At 46.1% G+C, this 18,150-nt stretch overlaps 1 protein-coding gene across 1 annotated transcript; it reads right to left on the reverse strand.

The window, feature by feature from the left end:
• Positions 1-352: 352 nt before the first annotated feature.
• LOC104254784 (phosphoglycerate kinase) lies at positions 353-15,408 on the reverse strand. Its single transcript, XM_059824413.1, has 11 exons — positions 15,286-15,408; positions 11,487-11,537; positions 10,243-10,398; positions 9,980-10,124; positions 7,708-7,811; positions 6,873-6,992; positions 4,110-4,224; positions 3,626-3,805; positions 2,896-3,073; positions 2,527-2,625; positions 353-831 (listed from the first exon to the last, which is right to left on the reverse strand). Exons 1-11 carry the CDS (start codon positions 15,348-15,350, stop codon positions 791-793), a joined length of 1,254 nt encoding a protein of 417 aa, XP_059680396.1. The 5' UTR covers positions 15,351-15,408; the 3' UTR covers positions 353-790.
• Between the last annotated feature and the right edge of the window lie 2,742 nt (positions 15,409-18,150).

Genomic DNA, 18,150 nt, shown 5'->3' on the forward strand with positions numbered 1-18,150 from the left:
AGATTACATACACTAGCTGCCTACTATGAGGCCAGTTCTCTAGATGAGAAACACTTTTAAATTTGCACTTTACTAGACTTGCACATTCAAAATGTCATCTTACTTTATTACTTGATGGTATGGAAGTTTTAACATAACAGCACATCTGAAACAATTTACTTCCTTACCAACAAAGTTCACTTTGATGATGACTGGGTGCTTATAGATCTACTAGACAAAAATAAAAGGATATTTACAAATATTATAACTAATGCAAAAAGGACAAATATCTCCAACTCCTGACGCTAGGAAGAAGATATTTTAATGCAGACTGTTCTAAAAATCTGAAAGAAGGACCATATACAAACTGGGAGCACTTTAAATATGTTTATTCAGCAGCTATTACAATCAGCCTCCAAAAAATTGGAGTCCGCTCTTGTTTCTGAACCGTGTCAAGTGATGAAAATGCCTGCCTAAGAACATTGAAGCTAAACAGTGCACTCCTTTCTGAGAAACAGACATGTCTAACAGGGATTAATCTCTTTGAAAAGGCAAAATATAAATATATACACTCTAAATTCACAACAACAGTTTAAACTCACTACGTTAATTCAAGTGGGATAACAGTGGACAAATCCACATCATGTAAACTGCAGTCGTAAGATATCTCTGTTGTCTTCTCCTCAAACCCTGTCCAGTTTCGGTTTACATTCTGTGATCTGCCTATCGCAGAGTTGAAATACAGAAGCGCTGAAGTGTTGAATCTCAGGGGCTGTGCACAGGACCAGGAAGTGGGGCGATACTCTGTTCTCTACACGTTGCTCAAGGCATCCACACCAGGAAGAACCTTACCTGTTAGCAGTTACAAAATACCAGTAAAGTTAAGAACCCCTCTGCCCTCAAAAAACCTAACTTTACACTTGCAATTGCAACACTGAAACATAAAAAAAAAAAAAAAATTCAGAAATTATAGGTTAAAAATGGAAGAGCTTGGCTCTATGTACACTCCTGTTGACAGCTGTGGCTCTTAAAGCATATGGGTTACATTTAAACTGTTCCACACAGTAAATACCTTTCAGGGCTGTAGTGAGTATCCAGAGCACAGCTGCACTCGTATGTCAGCAGACAGATTCTTAACGTACCACAGTCATCAATTCTCAATTAACAGTAACAGTAAATTTCTGTCCAAGTCTCTGCTAGGGTTAGATCCAAACACCTAAGATCTTTTTCCATTAAGTTTGATGGCAAACAGATTTTTGATTGGATTTAGGGAGTTGCTGCATACTTTCTTCAATCCCTAGTGACACGCAAATAGAATTCTGAAGTGTGTGGTGGAAATTTTAAGAATGAATTAAGAAAAAGAAACAAAGCCTCCTACAAGTCTCAAGTCTTTTACCAGGACTAAAACACCCAGGTCTAGATATTTACATGCCTCATTCCAAGTGATGGAAACAAGGAGTATGCTCATTGTTGAGCATGAGGGCCCAGATTATTGAAGTGCAATGTTTTCTAAAGCATTTTTAGCTTTTTGTCCTAATTCAATAATGAAGAGAGAACATTCTGGTTTTGCATTTTTTCAGAAAACCTACCTTCTAATGCTTAAGCTGTGTGGCAGTGCTGAATTTTAACACTGTTCACAACTCGCTAGTTTGCTGCGTTTTTTGGGGTTTTTTTTGCCTTTTTCTTTTTAAACTTCAGAAGCTTTTTAATTAGCCAGACTTCCGTTACATTTAAAAGATCACACACACAAACCCACATTTTGGGCCAAAACTTAGACAAGTTTGTCCTTTTGAATAAATCAGTTGCACAGCATTTCCTTCTAGCCATCTGCATTCTTTCCCTTTACCATCACTCCCTAGGCAACAGAAACAAAAGCTCTGTCTTGCATGTAACTGCTGGAAACTAACAGCTGCAATGCAGTTTATTGCAGTTTCTCTGCTACAGAGAAGTTGACAGCATTAGATAATTTACACATATTGGGAAACAGCTAATTACCAGAGGAAATGAAAACTCATGTAGAGTACAATGTAACTCATTACAAGAATCCTGTAAATTCTCACCATTTTGAATCCCAAGTACCCTCGTGCAGGTTCGTAAGTGATCACTAGAGGGCTCCCCAAAACCAAGGAATTTCAAACAATGCGCTGAAAAGGAGGCTTCTGGCAAAAATGCGACACCATTCTGATGAGATTTCCCTAACAGAAACTGGGCATTTTAAACAGTCTGGTTAGCATGTCTCGGGGGATCATCTATAAAAGAGAGCCTGCTCTCAAGGCCGTTTTATTTTCTATTCCAGCATTTTTGCTTTCTGGGAGTGGCAGACTGTGCTGTTTGCAAGGATACTCCATTTTCTCTCCTCTCTTCCTCTAGGAGGACTACAAAAGAGCAGCAATGAGGAGTTCACTGCTCAAAAGCTAAGTGCAACTCCACGTGGTGGAACAGAAAAGACACTCACTCTATTGTTGTGCTTTCCTGAATATCGACAAGTGGTAGAGCACCCAGAACTACCCGATTCGCTCAAAGAAGTTAAGAGAAAAGGACAGTTACCCTCTAGCAGTTCCAGGCTGGCACCGCCTCCAGTGCTGACATGGCTAACTTTATCCTCAGTGTTCCACTTTGCACAGCAAGTAGCTGTATCTCCACCACCTGTAGTACAAACAGAATCAATGAGACACAAAAGAAATTCTAATTTTGTTCAGCTTAAAGGCTGGAGCCTTGCTACGGGCTGGTCCTGCTCCCAAATACTCAGTGTTAGTACATACAGCAGTTTTTAAAGCCCTATCTCCAAGCTGACAGACAGATGAAAACATTAGGAAAGAAAAACAATTTGACATGTTATTTTTAACATGGTACTGGCAAGCAGAAGCTGCCTTGTTGCATTTCAAAAGACAAGAACAAACACATACAACTACTTACCAATAATGGTGATGCTGCCCTTTCCAGTTACTTCTACCACTTTGTCCATCAGGGCTTTGGTTCCCTTGGCAAATTTGTCCCACTCAAAGACACCAACTGGACCGTTCCACACAATTTGCTTGGCCCTTCCCACAACTTCAACAAACTTCTTCACACTTTCAGGGCCGCAGTCCAAGCCCTAAGACAAGTAAGAGAAGCCACAGATATACTTAAAGCCGACCCTCATCTCAAATCACCAATGTCTAGCTGGGATCGTCAGAAGCTTCCCCCTCACCCCTGGATACAAAGCAAGGGTTTCTCTATACATACTGAACACGGAGGAACAGAGAGGTCTGCCAGCAGCTGCTGCAGTAGGGTAGACTCTGGTGTGGTATTTATCTTCCTACTATGAATAAGTCATTTTTAAATCGATGTCAGATGCTTGAAGCCTTGGTTACAAACTCTGGCCACCTCTACTTAAATTCCAGTCAAATAAAACGGATTTCTACTGCATTCAGATCTGAAGGTTTTAGAAAAATTTTGCCGGTTTAATCCAAATCTCACAAAAGCTACTTGAGACTTAAAAAGACAGGGCTTGAATTTCATTAAACCAACACACTCTATGCAGCTTGACTGCCTCCAGAAACATTTGCAAAGGATCACAATTACTCTTTCTACTCCTTTAAGAGGTGTCCTTCCCACCCCGCTGCTGCCTGTCACTTCTTTTAGTCCCTTGCCTATCAAAACCTACCATCCAGCCAGCTGGAATGCCCGAAGCCACTGTGGCTTCCCCAGTCTGCGCATGCTCATCAAATTTGTCTGCAGTGATGAAGTCAACAGGCAGAGTAATCTTCACACCATTCTTCTCTGCCTTGGCCATCAGGTCCTTGACAATTTTTGATCCCTCTTCATCAAACAGAGAATTGCCAATCTAGAGAAATTATTTGGGAAAAGTAAGAGAGAGGCGTTTGTTTAGCTACTGGTCATTACAGAAAAGAACAGCAGCAGTCAAGCCGAACTGCTCAGACAGCAATTCTGGGAAGACTGTCTTCTTAAAGCACCTAGCTAGACAAAGGCAATAATCCAATTTTTGCAAAGCAATTGTCAAGTAACTTCTCAGTGCTCCCTACTCTTGCAGAGAGTCGAGATAGCCAGTTCTCAATACCAGAATATATAAGGGACATTCTGACCAATATTCTTTCCTAGGGGCAGACGCAGAATTGCTCTGTTCATACCTCCATGTTGTTGATCACTTTGAGGAAGGTAAACGCCATTCCACCACCAATGATCATCTCATTGACCTTATCCAACATGTTATTGATCAGCTGGATCTTATCCTGAACTTTGGCTCTGGTGAGAGAAGGAAAAAGAATTAATAACGTAGCCACTCCTCAAACGCCTCAGACAGAACTTACTCTCTAGTAAGCTTTAGCTAAGGCAGCATGAAGCCTCACAAGGACTTTTTGGATTGAAGCAGAATGAATCAACTGCTATTCAGTAATGGCAATATCGTGACTGTGGCATGTCAAGGCTATTTTGAGAGAATGATCCAACAAAGGAGTTGTTGGGAGTGGGCAGAAAGGGAATCTGGCCACTTAGCAGGCCAGCACTAAACATCAACTTACAAGAGCATTATTCAGCCCTCCACTTTTTCCCTATTTAAATATAAACCTCATGTGGCACTTCAGAGCCTGATTTCCCCTGACTGTCCAGCAAGGCAGAGCAGAGATCAGAGCACTGCCATTCACAACCACTGTCCAACCCCGGATCCTCTGTGCCAGCTACCATACGCCCAGCTCCTGTAACCCGTCCAGGTCCAGCACCCCATCACACTCACAGTACAGCTTCAAACTACTAGGATGATCTGTGATACAGAACTGCCCTGCACAAAAGCAGAGGACTGCTTTTGGCACAAGATACAAATGATAATGGAACAACAATACCAAAATTACTTTATATAGGAATGGCAGAGGAGGCAGTAAATAGGCACAAGTCTCCTGTCTTCCCTCTTTAATGCCATGTATGGAATATTTTTGTTGTTACCTAAAAGAAAGCTTCATAAAAGACCTTAGGAAACAACACTGAGCTAAACCTAGGCTGGCACTCAGGAGACTTGCACTGTAGTCTTAGTTTGATCATGCCCCGCTTGGTGACATTAGACAAGGCCATTTCCTCATCTTGCTTTAGCTTCCCCATCCCTAAAACAGGGATAATGATACGAATTCTTGCTTTAGCTTCCCCATCTCTAAAACAGGGATAATGATATGAATTTCACTAATAAAATGCTTTCAGACCTAACCATAAGAAATAGGTATTGTGTCTCCAAATCCAGCCTTAGTGACTACAGAGAGCTCTGGTGCCAGCCAGCCACCAACCCCAGTTTAAGCTGTGAAGCTGCTAATGTTGCTACACTGTGGGAGTTGAATTGGTAGAGAAACGCTGATGGGATGGGACAAAGCCACAGCAAAACCCTGCGGGGCCCATCTTGCCATGTGCAGCTCTAGGCAAAGAGATACAAAGGTGAATTACATCTTTGTTTCTTTCCCTTGCACATACCCTGCTCCTGGCACTGAATTGCTTTCCTGCACGTGGCCTTTCTTTGCCAACACATTTCATTTCCACTTTAATTGTTAGTACAGGTGTTCTCAGTTCATCTTCTAAGCCCAATTTGGTTTTATAAAAGCAGTAGCAAACCTGCAGCTGAACCACACACAGCTTCCAAGTGTGACTTCCCTCTGGTACAATCGAGCAAGAGTTGCTTGATCTGCCGTCCCACCTAGGAACCAGCTGCACCACCAGTGGAACGGTGGTGCTTTCAAACAGATAACGGTATTTTCTGGCTCTGAACTGCTCTCAGAGCTCCTCCTGCTTCTCACTAAGATGCAGTCAACATTCACCGGTCCCTGGCCACACAATGAGTTCAGTATCAAGCTCCTAGACCGAGACATGCCGGTCACCCTTGTGATACACCTCTCAAAAAAGGTTTTGTTCCCACTGGCTTTACACCACTTCAGACCTTACTAATAGGCCGGATAGTTTAACATTTTGGCCATCCTAGATGCTGCTCTAACTCGAACATCTGATCAGGGAACAAACTAACAAACTTTCCCTTGGTGATATACCTGCAATTTCCATCAAAGGCAGTAAGGAGTGTATAGCACTTATTGATGGGTCACCTGCAGCTGTAAACCTTGGAAGGGTACTAATAAAAAGAAAAAAAAGGATTGTTCAGTATAACCAAGGTCATAGAAAAAGTTTAAAACTTTATGTGAGAATTGAATACTACTTCTTAAAAAACACATTTATGGGTGGCAAAGAGCAGGAATAAGCCACATACTTCTGTCAAGAACACGGGACTGTTACGGTGTCCAAGCTTTGCGTTACTTAGCAAAGTATTTTAATTCACCTAATAAACTGAAATACACTGTCATAGAACTACAGTGCTAAACTGGGTACACACGTGACAAAAATCGGCAGCAACAGAAAATTATTTCTACACACAAGCAGTCATTTGGTTTTGCACCTTCAAGTTTCTTTGCACGCTAGCTGCTCCGGAAAAGCGGAGGCCCATCCAGCTACAGTAGGTCACCATTGCATAATGACAGATCGTGTCAACTTACACAGTGCTGAGCCTGCAGGATGCTTGTACTCTGAACCATGGAGGAAAGGTCACTGACAATGTTTCAGGGCCATCATGTGTATCTAACAGCTCTTCTGGTTCATCTGTACAACAAACTGCTGTGGACTATCTCAATTTGGGGAATGTAAGAGGTCAGGAGGTACGATGAGAGACCCTGATAGTATCATCACAGGAGTGGATGTGGTCAGTTAGTTCCTCTCTAATCCACATTTTACAGAGATCTCAGGACTTACCTACAAACCTGAACTGTAGGTACAGTACAAAGGCAAGCACTTGTTTGAACCAAGCCAAAATAACTTTTCACTTCTTACAGAGGAGTTAAAGAGAAATACGGAGTTGATATGTGCTTGAGGCTTACCCTCCAAGAATTGCTAAGAAGGGTCTCTCCGGACTCTCTAGGGCCTTAGCAAAATAATCCAGTTCTTTCTTCATCAGGAAGCCAGCAGCCTTCTGAGGCAGATTGACACCTACCATGGAGCTGCAGAAAAAAGGTTAGAGTAAGGAAAGGCAAAATTTTCTATCAGTACAGGTTCAAACACCCCTGTGTCTCACAGCATTGTAAAGCCAACCCTTTAGTCAGCTATAGCAATGAGAACAGCTACTACCTGCATGAAAACGAACACAAGGTTTTTGTTTTCCTACGTGTTTACCTTCTGAGACTGTTTCTGCACAGACATATTGATAGGCAAGACATTTATAGTGTTAACTAGTGATCCAAAATGCCGAGGGACAAATAAGCAGAGCAAGAGCAGAGATGTCTTCCTCCAATAGCACTGGATTATGAAATCAAGCTCAAAGAGGACTGCTAGAGTTTGCAGGTACATGTATCTAAACACACTCCATAAGAATAATCAATCTGGAGCTATAAATCTTTTGGAAAAGAGGTCTGCTGTAATTGCAGGACAATTTATACAAGTCCTGAGCAAGTAATTTTTATATCTTCAAAGCCTAAAAAGTCAATTCAAGCCTTCAGAGTTTCAGCTGTCTCCTGTTCCCAGAGGCAAACTTGAAAGAGCAGACACTATTTATTGACAACCACCTCCACTAAATCCATTACTCAGGAACAAACACAGCAGACTGATAACTGAATAAGCCCAAAAGGAAGTTAAAACTCATTGAGGGCAAAGCTGTATGTGTTTCCACGGCAGACATCATTCTGCAGTTCTGCCTGTGGAAGGAAAATGGATACACACCTGTGAGCTCGGTGGGCAGTTCCAAAAGCATCATTGACATAGACGTCTCCCAGTTTAGAAAGAGAGGCTCTGAAATCCGCCACTTTTGCAGAATCAGCCTTGATCTAAAAAGAGAAAGAATGACAAATTTGTGCTATTCAGGTACACCGAACTGATTCTGAAACTAAAGTGAAAGTCAGCAATTTGACTTGTAAACCCAAAGCAAAGCAAGGTCAGCTGGAGAAACTGATCAGTTCATCCTGTGGGTCACTACTTCATATACTCTTTCCCAGCCCAGTAGAAGCAACAAAAAGGTTTAAATGGTTTAAGCTCCATGTTAAACTCCCCGAGACTGCTGTCACAGGCCTGAGGACTGTTCCCACTTCAAGTTTCTAGTGCATCAACAGAGCAGGAATGAACTGCAGCACTACCAACCTTTCAGTCTCTGTCCAACAGGTCTCCAGTTTTGTGTGGTGAACACAGGTAACACAGAAAGGGTGTAGAGTCAAGGCAATGGTGAGGTGCGACTAAACAAACTCATGCTTGCTTACTGAACAAAAAGCGTGGTCTCCAAGTGCCGCAGGTGAAAGGATGAGCTCCTGAAGGACTGATTTAGCGACTGCATTGAGGATTAACTTATAAATAGCCTGCACAGTACAACAGGCCACAGTGAAAGCAGCCAACATCGGAAAGCTGGAGATAAGCTTAGCGTGTAGTGGGCAAGAACAGATGCATTTCTGTTAAAAGATTTTTTTTCTCCATTCTCCAAGGAACCTACCAAACCCTCATGGGATGGCTCATGTAGCTGTTTTCTTTCCCACCATGAAAAGACAGCAGAGCTCACTTTGACCGTAAGTGACTGCTTGGACCTACTTTAGAGCCACTTGCTCTTGAAGTACAGCCCAGACTGGCAGTCAAGCCATCACCTCTCCATGCACCTTTCTGCTTTATCAGCTCACCATACCAAGCGAGGCCTCTTCTAGCAGCCAGATGTAACACCATGGGGACGATGGCAGGAAGGTACTCTAATATATGGCAGATGGGTTCAGCACGGCTTTGGGTGCCCCTTTATTCACCCAGCCAGAGCAGAAGACAAGCCAAAGGGACTACACAGACTGTAGAACAATGCTGTCAACTGCTCCTTCACTTGGTAAATTGCCTGGCTTTACACAAAGAGATTAAGTGCTCCTGTTAAAACCAGTAACAGCTGTAAGCAGAACAGAAGAGGCTCTGAATGAAGGAACCACTACCACTTGATCTGCTTTGGAAAGCCACAGTTTCTAAGCACCAGTTAGTAATCTACAGTCTTGTATTGCATCACTATTTTCATACCACTGACTTTCACTTCTGTCAGGACGAGAAGTAGGTCTGTCAGCATCACCTCTCCTGTTGTGCTCAACTGCAGTGCATGCTTCTGTATGCATACACCCAGCTAAATAACCTGAGAATTACAGAACTGCGCAAAACCAAGGGACTATTTCCCAAAGCAAATTAAAATCTTGCCCCACTCTTCTCCCTGCCACCATAGACTTGCTCAATTTCTCAGTGCCATCTGCAAAGGCTTACTAGTTCTCTGGGCTATTTTTCTAAGCTACAGGAGTCCTGTGTCAGCCCATAAAGGGCACCACACGATGTCAGCATTCCACTCCACACACTGAATCTGGAAGGAGCCAAGGCCTGCATAAAGCCAACGGGGTCACCATCGCTAAGAAAAGCAGCTGTCTAGAGCAAGCGTTCTTCCTGACCTTCAAGAAAATGTCAGAGGTGCAAGGCAGCCTGGTTCTAGATGACTACTCGTAAGAGCAGGCAGGCTTATAAAAGGGTTTGATAATCCCTCTGCTGCAGAATGTTTAAACGTTACATTAAAACGTTAGCCAGATAACCAAGAAGGAAGCGTCATTCTTATGGTCCCAATGACAACAAACTACCTCCAACAGACCTTGTTTTTTGATTTAGACATCCCAAAATAAAGTCTAATAAGCAGCAACCAATTTCCTGCACAGCCCTATTTTGCTCCCTTTTCTTTCTTTTACGGACTACACCACCTTTGGCAGAGTCATCTATAGCCTTTCTCTTAAGCTGTTTTATCTTGGAAAGCCAATGCATTTGACTCAAATTTTTGCACAGCATGGTACGAGTGATCGGAAACGCTGAATTAAAGATCTCTAACATCCTTCTGAAAGCAAATTCATAAACAGCATTTTAGACAGCCTGCTGGCTCCTTGTCAATCTGCAACAAACAAGGTAGCAAGACCAGAGCAGGCATGCACAAAAGCCAGACTTGAAGTTTCACCTTGTTCCCTGAAGCATCCTTCCCTTTCCCTTCTTCTTCTACATGGAATCGGAGGTTCTCTAGCAGGATGATGGAGCCAGCTGCAGGATTAGCACAGGCCTTCTCCACCTCAGGACCAACACAATCCTTCAGGAATAAGACCTCCCTACAAACACAAGATATACACTGTCATCCCACCAGTGACTCTTCCTTTCAGAAAGGAAAGCACCCGGGTCCGCTGACAGAGAGGGCCTGATGCATGCTGGACTGCTCTTCTACTTCACCTGCCCATGAGTGCTTTCAGCTCCACAGCTACTGGGGCCAAGGAGAACTTTTCCGGCATGGGAACACCATCCGGGCGACCCAGGTGACTCATCAAAACCACCGACTTGGCTCCATGATCCAAGCAGTGCTTGATGGTAGGAACAGCCGCCTTGATTCTGTAATGGCAGAGAAGAACAAATGAAAAAGGATTCAAGCAGAGTTTACCAGGCAAGCAGACTTAGTGACCACTCACTCAAGAGCCCTGTGAGCTGTCCCTCAAAAATACTTCAGAGGTCCATCCCGCCTCTGGCATTCACACGGTTCAGCGTACCCCTCATCAAAAGACAGCAGGGCATCAGCACCACTAAGTCTCCAGAACGGACACTGGGCTTCTTAGCAACCTATCCTTGCTAGAACAAATGTCTAGGAGACTAACCACATCCCACAGAGCACAGCTTTCCTTGTGGAGCTAACCCAACCTACTCTTCTCCTAGGGACTGTGACAATCCTGAAGCACAGTCCAGAAAGCATCAACAAAATTCTCCGTCCCAGCGTGTTTTCTTATGTTTCACTGTTACCTTCCATACGATGTAGGACATGGAAGTAAAATACATTTTGTAATCTAAATTCTGCTGACTGCTTGTAGCTAAGAAATGCCAGGACACACTTGGAATGTTACTGGGCTTCCTGGTTTAGTCTGTGATCCTAAACCAATAAAGAAATGATGGGAATGTTGAGCAGCGAGAGTATTGTGGTGAACAAAACTGGCATCTGCCTGCGAGTGACAGACAAGCAAGGCAAGACATTGGATACCACTGTTTCTAAACCCTGTGTCTTTGCATGCTGCACTAGAACAATTACTCTAACATAGGCCAACAAGTTAACACAACTACGCGGTAACCAGGAGGTGGAAAGCCTTCTGGATGCTACCAACACACAGCCAAAGGGATGTGGTTGTGAAATGGTCATAACGCTTCAACCGTATTTAAAGAATGAAGTTTAGGATCTGTGCAGTTAAGAGACTTTTTCTATGAGTTTTCCACAGCAGCTACGGGGAGAAGCAGCCTTGTAGTTAGTGTAGTTTGCTAATGGCTGCAGGGGTTTTAACTAACAATTGTTGGACCTTCTCTGAGACACCTTTGATTTTCTGGAGCAATGACAGCTTGATCATGGTAGCATTCCAGGCACTGCTAACAGAGCTGCGCTAAAATCAGCGAGAAAACAGGCTTTGGGGCTTCCACCTGGTATGGAAATTACGGCTCACCTTTGATTGTTGGTTATTTTGTGATCCTTCATTGGAACATTGAAGTCAACCCTAAAAAAACAGAAATAAAATTAAATAATCAACAAACTTCTTTTACAAAGAGTGGGGGATCCTGCCAATAAAGGCGCTGGCTAGAAAAGCAATGTACAATGAGAGTAAGATTTTTAGCTCTGCCTTGTACACAGGTTCCGTTTTGAAATCAGTGTGTTATTAGCCATTTCTGCTTGTAGTAATAACACACAAACAGACAACAAACATCTGCTAGAATGACTTAGTGAAGCAATGGTGCTGAAGCAGGAAATAAAACTGAAATTGAACAAGCTCCCCACAACCTTTTTATTTTAAACAACACGCTCTCAGATCACCGACTAGGAGCTTCCAAGGGAAAGGAAGCAAGTAACGAAAACTGACATTGTGTTCTCTAAGGAGGCCTCTAAAATACTTGGTTGGACTACTATGGCAAGCAGGCAGGCTCAGGGAAGCTGCCCAGTTATTGCCTACAACTCCAAATTTCCCCTTCTCTGCAGCACTAATCTCTCTGCAGCCAAGTGCTGTAGCTTATCACATTCCCACCGGAAGACCCGACGTGGATCTAGAGGTAACTTCCCTACTCGTGCCAGATGAAGGGATGGAAGGGAGGAGTTTCATCAGCCATTTCTCACTAGCATACCCTGTGCCCATGTGCTGACTAGCAGAAGCAGGAAGCCGTGTTGCGTAACAGCAAAGGCAGAAATTACTCACAGAGCTATGGATGATGGGAAGGGAACATCTAACCGACTTAACAGCATATCAGAACACGGAAAGTGAAATACGGTGTTACAGTTCACCCTTCATCGTTCTCTATCTATATTAAAGAACAACAAAATTCAGGAAGTTGCCTGAATACTCTTGTAGCCTGCTCAGCACTAGAAACAGATGGAAAAAACCAACAAAAGCTGCCAGCAGAACAGGAGTAGCTGAGCAGAAAGAAATTTAACTGGCAGCCCCACGGTACAGTGGACTAATTCTAGAGAGGGGAAAGAAAAGCACCGTTATTGTGCTATTATTCTAAAATGAGAGAATAAAAGAATAGTTTGCTTTACTGAGCCATCAGAGCTACAAAAGATAGACCCAGCTCACCCTTCTTCCCCACTGCACGACAACTGAAATCTGAGCTCCCCTTGAACCCTTTCTCCTCCCAATTCCCAACTTCTCTCGAAGCTTCGGCATTAAGACTTGAAGATAAGCCAAAATTACAATGAACATGAGAAGAAAAAAAGAGGTATCAATTTTAGTAGTACTGAGAGCACATGGTGACTCTTTTCAGGGAAATGAGATGTAAGCGGGAAACAAAAATTGGCACGTCATCTGCTGTTTCACTCCGTTTTAGTAGCCCATCACATCATTGCAAAGATAGATATGTGCATTAACTATTGGAGACAAAGAGCTGGCTAACCCATCCTCTGCCAGTGCAAGACTGTTCTCTGTAACACAAGTCAGACCAGGTAAAAACAGACAGATAGCGGGGAAAAAAAAAAAAAAAAATCAGTTGTTACAGAGATAAAAAGATCTTTTGCTGTATCAGATTTAGGAAGTGCATGCAAATTCTGAGCTAGCTTCTTCAGTACTCATTACGGGGGCTAGTTTCTGGCAATCAAATTTCTAGGGAACTACTTCAAAATAAGACGACAGAGAGACAAGATAAAAAGAGCAAGTTGTCTGACACAGACTACTTGGAAGAGAAGTTATAATTTTGTTATACCCGCCTACCCACCGAGCAAGGTAACAGACCCATACTAGTCATATTACAGTGACCTTGGAGAAGAGGGATCTGGACAGGCTGGATCGATGGGCTGAGGCCAACCGGATGAAGTTCAATAAGGCCAAGTGCCGGGTTCTACACTTCGGCCACAACAACCCCAGGCAACGCTACAGGCTTGGGGATGAGTGGCTGGAAAGTTCCCCTGCAGAAAAGGACCTGGGGGTGTTGATCGACACCCGGCTGAATATGAGCCAGCAGTGTGCCCAGGTGGCCAAGAAGGCCAACGGCATCCTGGCTTGCATCAGAAATGGTGTGGCCAGCAGGAGCAGGGAGGTGATCATGCCTCTGTACTCGGCTCTGGTGAGGCCGCACCTCGAATACTGTGTTCAGTTTTGGGCCCCTCACTACAAGAAGGACATGGAGGTGCTGGAGCGTGTCCAGAGAAGGGCGACGAAGCTGGTGAGGGGTCTGGAACACAAGTCTTATGAGGAGCGGCTGAGCGAGCTGGGGTTGTTTAGCCTGGAGAAGAGGAGGCTGAGGGGAGACCTTATCGCTCTCTACAACTACCTGAAAGGGGGTTGCAGAGAGGTGGGTGTTGGTCTCTTCTCCCAAGTGACTAGTGACAGGACTAGAGGAAATGGCCTCAAGTTGCGACAGGGGAGGTTCAGGCTAGACATTAGGAAAAAGTTCTTCACTGAGAGAGTGGTGAAACACTGGAATAGGCTGCCCAGGGAGGTGGTAGAGTCACCCTCCCTGGAGGTATTCAAGGAGCGTGTGGATGTGGCATTGTGGGATGTAGCTTGATGGACATGGTGCTGTGTGGTGTTGGGTGGGTTGTGGCTTGTTATTGTTGTTGTGTGGCGTGGGTTTTGTGGTTGTGTTGTGTGGTTTTTTTTTTTTTTTTTTTTTTTTTTTTCCCCCCCCCCCCAGGTTGGACTCGATGATCTTACAGGTCTTTTCCAACCGTACTGATTCTGTGATTCTGTGATTCTGTGAAAGAATCCCACAATAAGAGTATTTTCAGCAGGAGGTATCACGATGTACCTCAGTGCCCTTATCTCCCGGTATTTGGCAGCAATTCCAACATTAGGCTTTCAGCAGGCTTTGACGTTTTATAAATAAGCTACGAATTCCTATTTTAGGGTTTTACACCAGGACATGCTGAACACCTGCGATTCGACTCCTATTGCAAAAAGCAGAATTATGATTTTATTTGGGTAGCTGGCCAGAAACGTATTTCCACTGTTTTATTGCAATGCTTTTTAGATTTCCAGGAAAGAAAAAAAGGGAACTGGGGAAAAGATTGTTCTGGAATAAGCTTTTTTTGCAGTGCTCCCGAATAAAAACAGGGCAGACTGGCTAGTTTTCCCCTCGGGCAGCCCGCGGATGGCAGGAGCGCGGGCAGCGCGGCTCACCGAGGCAGAGCCCCCGCCGTTCCAGCCCCCCGGAGGCGCCGCCGCTGCCCGCCCGCCCGCCTGCCCCTCGGCAGCGCTGGACACCGTCCCCCTCAGCTTTGCCAGAGCTGAGCGAGGCCTGGATTTACACCGCTCCCCGCCAACCGCACCCGCCTCACGGGGAAGCGGATACACTCCGGGGGGTAACTCGGGACGTACGGGGCCTTGCCAACGGCGTACGGAAACAAAACCGAAACGAAACCCCCGCAGGAAACGACTCGCCGGGCTCAGACAAGAAGCCGTGGGAGACAGAGAGGACTCGCTGCTGCCAGGGGAAAGCTGCGCGGAAACCCGCCCCCCGCCCCGGGGAGCCCGCCGAGCCCCACCGCCGGGCCGGGCCCCAGCGAGGGGCGGGGGGGGCAGGTCAGCCCCGCCGGGGCCGGGGAGGCCGCGGGCGGCTCCCCACCCTCCTCCATCCCCGGGAGCCGCAGCCCACACCTCCCCCGCGGCCTCCCGCCCTCCTCGCGGGCCCGGCCGGGGCTGAGGGCCGCCCTCGGGACAAGGGCACCAGGGGCGGCGGCCCCGGGCACTGCCGCGGCCGGGCCGGGCCGTTCCTCCCCTCACCGCACGGCGGGAATGCGCGCGGCCGGCCCCAGCTGCTCACCTCATGACGACGCGCTTGCCCTTCACGTCCACCTTGTCGAGGGTGAGCTTGTTGGAGAGGGACATGTTTGCTCCCGGCCCGATCCGATCCGACGCTCCGCTTCGCTCTGCCGCCGCCCGCGCTCTGCCGCAGAGACCTCCAGCGCCGCCGGCACCCAGCCCGCCCCGCCCCTGCCCGCCACCGATTGGGCCGCGCCGCCCGCCGCGCGTCGCTAGTGGTCGAGCCGCCTGCCCGTCGGCGGCCTGCCCGCCCCCGCGGGAGGCCGGGCTGCGGCGGGAGGCCCGGTCACGTCCCGCACGCAGCCGCCCGCCGCCGGGCTCGCCCGTCCCGGCAGCGCCCGGGCCGCGGTTCTGAGGCGTTCGGCGGGTCCGCAGGGGTTCTCCCCGCCCGGCTCCCTAGGCCGGCCACAGGCGCGGGAGCCCGGGAGGCGGTTAGAGAGCCAGGCACGCATTCACAACCGTGCCTGACTGGAGAGGTGCGAATCATCCCACGGGGGGGGTTGGGGGAGAAGAAGGCGCAGCCGGGCATGGCACATCCCCTAAACCGGCCTGGCCTCACGGCAATGGGACTCGGCCAGCTGGTGGAAATAATCAGCTATGTGCTTTGTCTCCTCCTTAATTACGTGGTGAGATGTCAGTGAAATGAATCCTCTTTCATTCCCAACCTCTAAACATCCAAACTAATAGTTCTGGATCCTATTTGGGGGTAAATTATGCGTAAATGGTGAACGGGTGTCCATGGGTGGGGATGCGTCAAAGGAAGAACGGGCACCTACGCAGCCAAAACGTAGGTCTGGGGTAGGACTGGCATCTTGCATAAAAAATACTCAGGGTTTCAACTTTAAATGAGCTAGACAGATTCAGACTTTTCAAGACAACTGCGGAAAAAACAACTATTTAAAGGAATACACTTCCCAGAAGTACGGTTTGTGTGTGCTGTCAAAAAATGGCTCAGCCCAACATACGTACACTATGGGTGTAGCCTATAACGTAACAGGCTGTATGAAAATAATGCGATGTAACGGACTGTATGCTGTATGAAAAAGGAGCTCATGGTCTTTTGACTTTTACCCATAGGATAGCTAGGCCCTTCTCTTTGCTGGCAGGTTTATTTTTTTGTCATACTCACTAAATACACGGACACTACTGAGAAAATCATGATGGCAAGCTGAGCACCCGGCAAAATCAGTTCTTTATGGACAGAAAGGCCAAACGTAGAGGAACAGCTTACCTACAACAGGCAAGTGAGGTGCAGGCAAAACAGAAGAAAACAAGTGTGCACTCACAAGAAACAACACACAAAGATACGTAGCAAGCCAAACTAATGCGTTGCTCACCCATGGATGAGAACATCCAGCCTGCGTGGGCCCTGCGGCAGAGGATCAAGGGCAGGAGCCTTGGGCTGCAAGACTTCTCAGAAGACTCAGAAACACCTGGATGGGCCTCAAAGACAGGTTAGAGACATTAGTTAACCCAAGTTATATGGCAATCCCAACAGCAGTGAAAACTGAAGTAACACAGGTGGGAACAAACTAATAGGTGATGTGAAATCACGTGTTAGGCAGTCACCTATTAGGATGGAGCAGACCAGGCGAACATCACCTTAGTTTATCAGTGTGCGTCACTGTAGTTTATCATCTATAGCTATAAATCATACAATCAGGGGTCAAATTAAATTAGGTCCAGTTATGGTCTCAATATCGACTGCAGAGTAAATCTGGACTGTATCCAGGTGGCCCTCCCACAAAGTAGTAAACCAGCCCTAAACTTGCAACAGCTAGCAGAGTCCTTGTAAACCGAAGGACCTGAACGGCACTCGCGGTATCACCAGTGGGCAGGGACGTCTGGAAGTATCGATGCTAATACACCCTTCATGAAGGCCTAAGAGTCAAATCCTAAATTGGTCCTGAATCCAGCCTTCCCAGCATCTGGGAGTGCTCCGTTTTCAGATCCTCTTCCAGGGTTTGTTCAGCAAAAGAGCTCTCGGGAGCAGTGATCGCTCGCACACAAGCACGGCTGCCAAGAGCCGCTTTTACCCACAGAGCCTGAAGCGCAGCTGGCAGCAGGTGAACAAATGCTCACTTTAAAGGGACTCTGGGTAAGAAGATAAGGAAGGGGTACTCCAGATCCACAGGAGCTGTAACTATTTACCTGCTCTGAAATGGATCTATTTCCTTCTCCCTGTTCTACTTTGTGCTGTGCTGCTTTCTTCAAAGGCAACGGTTAAATTCCTTGATGCTGACTCAGAAAGGAAGGCTCCTTTCAGCTGCAGTCCACAACACATCCTTGCGGCGCCTATTACTTTCCCCAGTAAATGGATTCATTCATTAGTACAAGACTTAATTTTGAAGAGCTTGCATGCCATCTCCTAGGGGTAAAAGAGTATGGAAGAGAAATGTCCCGGTGCGCGGCACGAGCCCAGTAACTTGAGCACCCACAGTAACGTAAGATGGAAGATGGCTATATAGCACAGCTGACTGAGGAGAGGGGACAGGGGGACACTTGCTAAGTTAGAAGAGGGCATTCAGGAACAAAGGACTAAGCAAGCCATAAATAAAAATAAATAAATAAAAACCACCCACCAAGAACACTCTACTCAATAGGACTAACTCTACTACAACTATATACATCTACTGGGCTAGTAGAGTATTGCGTAAGAAGGCTGTAGTCATCTGAAATTAGAAGCTTAGCACGGTTGTAAGGATCTGTTGTTTCGGGCAGAACTGCAGCCATAGTTCATAAGGTGTACTCTGGTTTTATGCTTGTTTTTCCTCCATTTTTTGGTGAAGAACATGAGGTCAGCAGAATAGGGAGGACATCACACGTGCACTTGCGGTGGCAGAACATAATTCCGGATGGGATATGG

This window comes from Gavia stellata, chromosome 14, assembly GCF_030936135.1.
Source record: "Gavia stellata isolate bGavSte3 chromosome 14, bGavSte3.hap2, whole genome shotgun sequence".
Taxonomy (NCBI): domain Eukaryota; kingdom Metazoa; phylum Chordata; class Aves; order Gaviiformes; family Gaviidae; genus Gavia; species Gavia stellata.

Excerpts from the sequence above, each read along its gene's own strand:
- LOC104254784 (XM_059824413.1), bottom strand. The coding sequence starts at position 15,350 with ATGTCCCTCTCCAACAAGCTCACCCTCGACAAGGTGGACGTGAAGGGC. Across the intron at positions 4,225-6,872 it reads TTCTTAGCAATTCTTGGAGG|AGCCAAAGTTCAGGATAAGA; the intron begins GTAAGCCTCAAG and ends TTCTCTCACCAG. Across the intron at positions 2,626-2,895 it reads GGGCAGCATCACCATTATTG|GTGGTGGAGATACAGCTACT; the intron begins GTAAGTAGTTGT and ends TTTGTACTACAG.